This window comes from Triticum aestivum, chromosome 5A, assembly GCF_018294505.1.
Source record: "Triticum aestivum cultivar Chinese Spring chromosome 5A, IWGSC CS RefSeq v2.1, whole genome shotgun sequence".
In the NCBI taxonomy this organism is placed as follows: Eukaryota; Viridiplantae; Streptophyta; class Magnoliopsida; order Poales; family Poaceae; genus Triticum; species Triticum aestivum.
The window spans coordinates 521,120,223-521,125,647 of record NC_057806.1 but is presented as its reverse complement, the minus strand read 5'-3'; the positions used below and the strand labels follow the sequence as shown (position 1 = coordinate 521,125,647).

The window sequence follows — 5,425 nt, the reverse complement described above, 5'->3', positions numbered from 1 at the left end:
TCAAATGCCTGTCAAATAGATTGAGCGCTTTGCATGGCATACGTACTGCTGTCCCTCCTTGTCTCTATCCGCTCACGACAAAGGCGAAGCCTGCCGGCGGCTCCAGGCAGCGGTGCCGTCTCTTTAGCCGGGAAGGGATACTCCCTGATTTGGAGCCGTAGCGAGGTGGTGGTTACCTGGGGACGCGCAGCTCCCCGCCATAATAGTCTTCATCGATCACGCCGGGCTCGTCATTTGGGGTTACAGGCGACAAACCAATCACGCAGTCCTCAATGCTGAACGCCCCAACCTCGCATGGATCCTGTGCTCGGAGGCGACCTCACGATGAAGGCCTTTCTGTGGACGAAGGGGCAGTCACGGGCCTCATTGCCAGCTTTCCCGCCGGACGTGACGTGTAGTGAGCTCCGATGATCAGCCTGGCGGAGGTCATCATCCAGTTCGTCACCGTCGTTGATGAACTATCACGCGAGTTGCTGGGAGGTATTCCATCTTATGGGCGCACGCTGACGCTGCGGCCACCGCCGAGCCAGCATGTATGCGACAAGCGAAGCGGGCGTCATGTGGAGACTGGAGTAGCCACGGCCAAGGGCAGCGCGCCGATCGCATGCTAGTGTCGACGCTGATCTGGAAGACCTCAAGATCCTGGTGGACATCAGGCGTGTCGCCGACGCCATCGTCGGCCCAGACTGATTCCTCCCATCGTTGCAGAGAGAGGACGAAAGAGAGAGAGAGAGAGGTGATTCTCAGTCTCAGCCGGCCGTACCGTTCGCCCATTCGGACACCAGGCTCCTCCCGCCTGTAGCCGCCGCCGCGACGCTGCTAAAGAATAGAGAAAGGGTGAGACAGGAAATAAATAAATGCGATTACGGTGATCGGTTCCCAAATATGGTACTACCTTTTTCTCAGTTTACAGGGCGTGCGCGTACCCCTAGATCCTCAATTTGACCAACCTAATACAAGTCATATATTACAAAAAATATACCAACATAAACTTTGGAGTTTCTACTTTTAAAAGGTATAATTTTTGTGTTATATAGTTTATATTAAGCTGATAAAATTGACAACCTAGGTATACGCGCAAGACTTGTAAACTAAAACGGAGGTAGTAATTGAATCAACTCTTATATCTATCAACGCACGAGGAAAGGGGCGGGGATAGGGCGTCGTAGGACGTGCGTGGGTGGCAAACGAAGTTGGACGAAGGCGAGGTGGGGCACCGAGGGACTCCCCGATTTGTATGAAGCGAAACGCGAGGAATGAAAGCCTGGGATTGCGCCTGACTTTTTTCCCAATGGTTGATTGTGTTTCCTTTTATTAGGGGCGACGAAGGCGAGGGATCACTTGTTGACGGAAGGTTGGACAAAAGAATTGACGTAAGAGGGGAAAGGAAACCTTACGTTTTTTTAGATAGTAGAGATAACAACAACACTGAACAGACCTTAGAGCTAGCCTGCCAACTTGCCTAGGACCAACCAACGACACCAAAACTCCACGGAAACGCCGCCAGGAGGGTGACGGTGCTAAGTGTCGTCTCTGCCGAGTTTGAGAACAGGCAAGGGTTTTCACCCAAAGCCCTGACACATGAACAAGACCCACGACTATGCCTTCAGGAAAGAAACGACACCCACAGGCGCTGCAGTCGCCGGCACTAAGCGTGAAGCTTTCGCTCGAGAACTCTCTAATACCACCAGGAGGCGCCCTGCCATCCCCGTAGCGAGAGTCAGGCCAACCCCGCCAAATCCTAACACGAACGGAGCATCCAAGAGCCTTCCACCTGTACACCCATGCCGCCAACACGGCCAAGAGGTGTAGGCACCATTGTCACCATGATGCCTGCCGGAAAGCTCACCATGGATCATGCCATCTAGGATCTCCACCCCGGCATCCTCTGACAACACAACACAAATGCCAAAACATGAGGCCGCCTCTCCAACCAAGCCTCAAACCTCCACCTCGACCTGCACAGAGAAGGAAGACATGCACAGGGGAGCAACCAGCCCGCGGCCGGGGGCCCAAGTCAAACCCCTGCAATGGCGGCTACCCCAGCGGAGACCTTTCTTTATTTTCAGGAGTTCAACCGGGCGGAGCCCTTTCTTTATTTTCAGGAGTTTTTACAGCCACTTAAATTTGTATTGCGGGTCGACTGCCTGAAAATCGAGGGTGTTTACTGCAATACTTTATAAGGACGAGCAGAAGCAATAATTACATTCCTCTTGGCTTCTATTGTATCTTCTCGGTGGAATGCCGCTAGAACGATAAATGATGTTTTCAACTAGCATAAACTATTAAAGTGGCACAATATATGTGTGCCTGAATCCAGAAAAAACTCTTGGGTGTATCTAGGCCACATCTAGATGTGCTCTAGTTATTGCACATCTAAGTGAGTGAATCAAGCATAAAGAAAAAAAAGAAAAAAGAGAAAGAAAATATTCACACGAATCTCAATGTAAGATCAATGACATATGACTTAGATATACAATACTTATGGCACATCTAGATGTGTTTTAGCAAAACTCCAGCCGATCTATATTAATGTTAATCAATGAATATTCCTTGAAATAAGTTTACTAAATTTATTTAGTTTTAAAATTGGCTATCTTTCCCTCTCATCTGAAAGGGTCTGATTTAGTTTTCATCATTTATTTAATTAAGAGGGTGTATTAAAGTAGAACACATTCTATAAAGGTATTTTTTGGATTGCTTACCACATGGAAAAAAGTATTTTTTTAACAGTTTTGTACCATAGTCAATTCCATGTATTAATAGATTTGTATCATAAGAAGATTTTTTGATAGATAAAATAGTAAATCTAGACGTGCTTTAAGTATTGCCCATCTAAGTCCTACATCATGATTCTACGCTAAGATTCATTCAAACATTTTCTTTTGCCTTGTATCAGTTTCTTTCTAGTTTGATTGTGTTACCTAGATGTGCAATAATTAGGACACGTCTAGACAGAGCCATAGTAAATTTGAATTGAGACCTATTTCAAGACGGATTTAAACTTACCTTCTACTCCGAGTTTGTATCCTATACGTACTCGACCTCGAGGCTAATAATCAATACAACATACTTATCTCGTTTTGCACACATATCTGAAATTCTAGATACAAACAAGCGGCAAGTTGGGGCTAACGGGACCATAAAGTGCGATTCGCCGGGAGTCGATCGGCTTGGTGGCCTTCCCGACGACGTGCTCGGGCGCATCCTGGGCTTCCTACCCACCCCACTGGCCGTGCGCGCGACCCAGCTATCGCGGCGTTGGCGGCGGCTGTGGCCGGCGCACGTGCTCGCCCTCAACCTGTCCGTCCAGGACTGCAAGAACTGTGGCGTGGGGGTCCGGTTCCCCGACCTCTGCGCGCGTGCCCTCGCGCGGTTCCCGATGTTCTCCATCCCCTCCATCTCCCTCGAGTTTTGCACGCGCGACCAGATCGGTGTCGGCAAGGCCAAAGCATGGTACGCCGAGGCCATGGAGCGCGCGGCGGGGTCCGTGAGCGTCACAGTGCTACGGGGGGCATTCCCGCTGGCTCTCCCGCGGTTCACGCGGGCGGAGGCCCTGTCCCTGACGCTGACCCACAGAATCGATCTGGAGCTCCCGGCGGCCGGGGAAGATCCGGCGCACTTCGGCAGGCTGACGGAGCTGGTCCTCGCCACGTTGCGGCTGCCCGCCGGCACGCCTCCGTTGCACGAGTTCCTGTCGTCGTCCTGCCCGCGGCTGCGGACGCTGCGCCTGTCCTGCGTGAGAGGCGGCGAGGCCGTGCGCGCGCTGGTCCTCCGCTCCGACGCCCTCGTGGCGCTCGACCTCAACAACGTGGACGGCATGGAGAGGCTGGACGTGGCGGCCCCCAACCTGCGGTCGCTGAGCGTGCGCTCCTGCTTCCGTTTCCCAATGAGCGGCGACGAAGACACCGAGGTGGTCGTCTCGGCGCCGAGGATGGAGTCCATCTGCTGGTACCGCAGCTACCCGAAGCGGCTCAGCACTCCCGACGGCAGCCTGGCGCGCGTCCGCCGGCTCTCCGGCCTCAAGCTCGCGACGCTGGGCCGGAGCGACAGGTTCGACTTCCCTTACACGATGCAGCTGCTGCAGGCCTGCTCCCTCACCACCCAACACCTGGAGCTCGACCTGGTGCTGCCGGACGAGATGACCCTCGACAACTGGCTAGGCCCGGAGGAGCGTGGCTCGTGCGAGGACCTGATGAGATACGTCCCGCCATTGCCTCGTGTCACCGTGCTCTCGCTCAAGGTTCGGTGGGGGGTTGGTGGCGACGTCGGGCCGTGCCTGGCCTCCCTCCTGTCGCGTACCCCGAGCGTGGCAACGATTTACGTGGAACCAGACCCGTACTGTCTCGCCGTCTTGGTACGTGCGCGCGCATCAATATGTTATAGTAAAATTTTCTAAATATATTGTTTTTTATTGTCAAAAATCCCAGAACTATAAGCTTGAAATTGAAATTTTCACTGCTGTACCAATATTTCAATGATATAGGGTTTTCGCCGCTAGATACTCCCTCTGTAAACACTCTTATATTTCTTTAAAGAGAGAGTATTTATTATAAAAATTTAATATGGTATATGAATATGCCATATACTATATACTATATGCATGATTTGTGATATTCTTTCCATCTCGTACAGGGGGGCGAAGTCGTACCGCGAGGAGAGTGCCGGTGGGGTCGTTGCGCGGACGAAAGGAGTAGCGGTAGCCCGCTGGGCTCTCTCCGAGAGATCGTTGTCCACGGGCTCAGGGGAACGGACGGCGAGGAGTGCAGCCTCGTCAAGGTTCTGCTTGGGACCGTGCCGCCGTCGATCGAGAGGATATCTCTCGGGTTTCACGACGCTACAGCCGCGTCGGTCGTTGACGAGATCGCAGACGAGTTGCGAGCGCACTTCCCTACGGCGACTGCTGGGTGTTGGACCAGGAGGGCTTGCCCGACCACGCTCGAATGGACCAAACGCAAGCTAACTCCACGAGAACGGAAGCGATAAGACATGACTGAATTTTGAAGGCGTGCCGTGCGGAGGCATAATCAGAAATTGTTAGCTGATAGGAGTACCACTTCATAGGCAAAAGGTGGCCCGACTTTTTGATGAGATAGAGGAGACTTCGTGGACCCTGTTGAGTATTATTATTATTATTATTATTATTATTATTATTATTATTATTATTATTATTATTATTATTATTATTATTATTATTATAAAAACATAGCGTATGATTTATTTCACCTTGCCTTGTACTCCAAGACGACCTTGTGCTCCTATATATATATATATATGCCCATGAGGCTCAAGCAATACATGAACGATTTCACCAACCCCTCTCTCCCTTCTAATATGGTATCAGCCTAACCCCGATCCAAACCCTAGCCGTCTCCCTCTGCTTCCGCTCCACGCGCCGTCCCCGGGGCGGTTGGCCTCCATGACC

General features: G+C 51.5%; 1 protein-coding gene across 1 annotated transcript; it reads left to right on the top strand.

The window, feature by feature from the left end:
* The first annotated feature begins 407 nt into the window (after positions 1-407).
* LOC123101475 (putative F-box/LRR-repeat protein At3g28410) lies at positions 408-5,153 on the top strand. The gene is made up of 3 exons (XM_044522916.1): positions 408-533; positions 3,023-4,357; positions 4,636-5,153. Exons 1-3 carry the CDS (start codon positions 408-410, stop codon positions 4,984-4,986), a joined length of 1,812 nt encoding a protein of 603 aa, XP_044378851.1. The 3' UTR covers positions 4,987-5,153.
* The last annotated feature ends 272 nt before the right edge of the window (positions 5,154-5,425 follow it).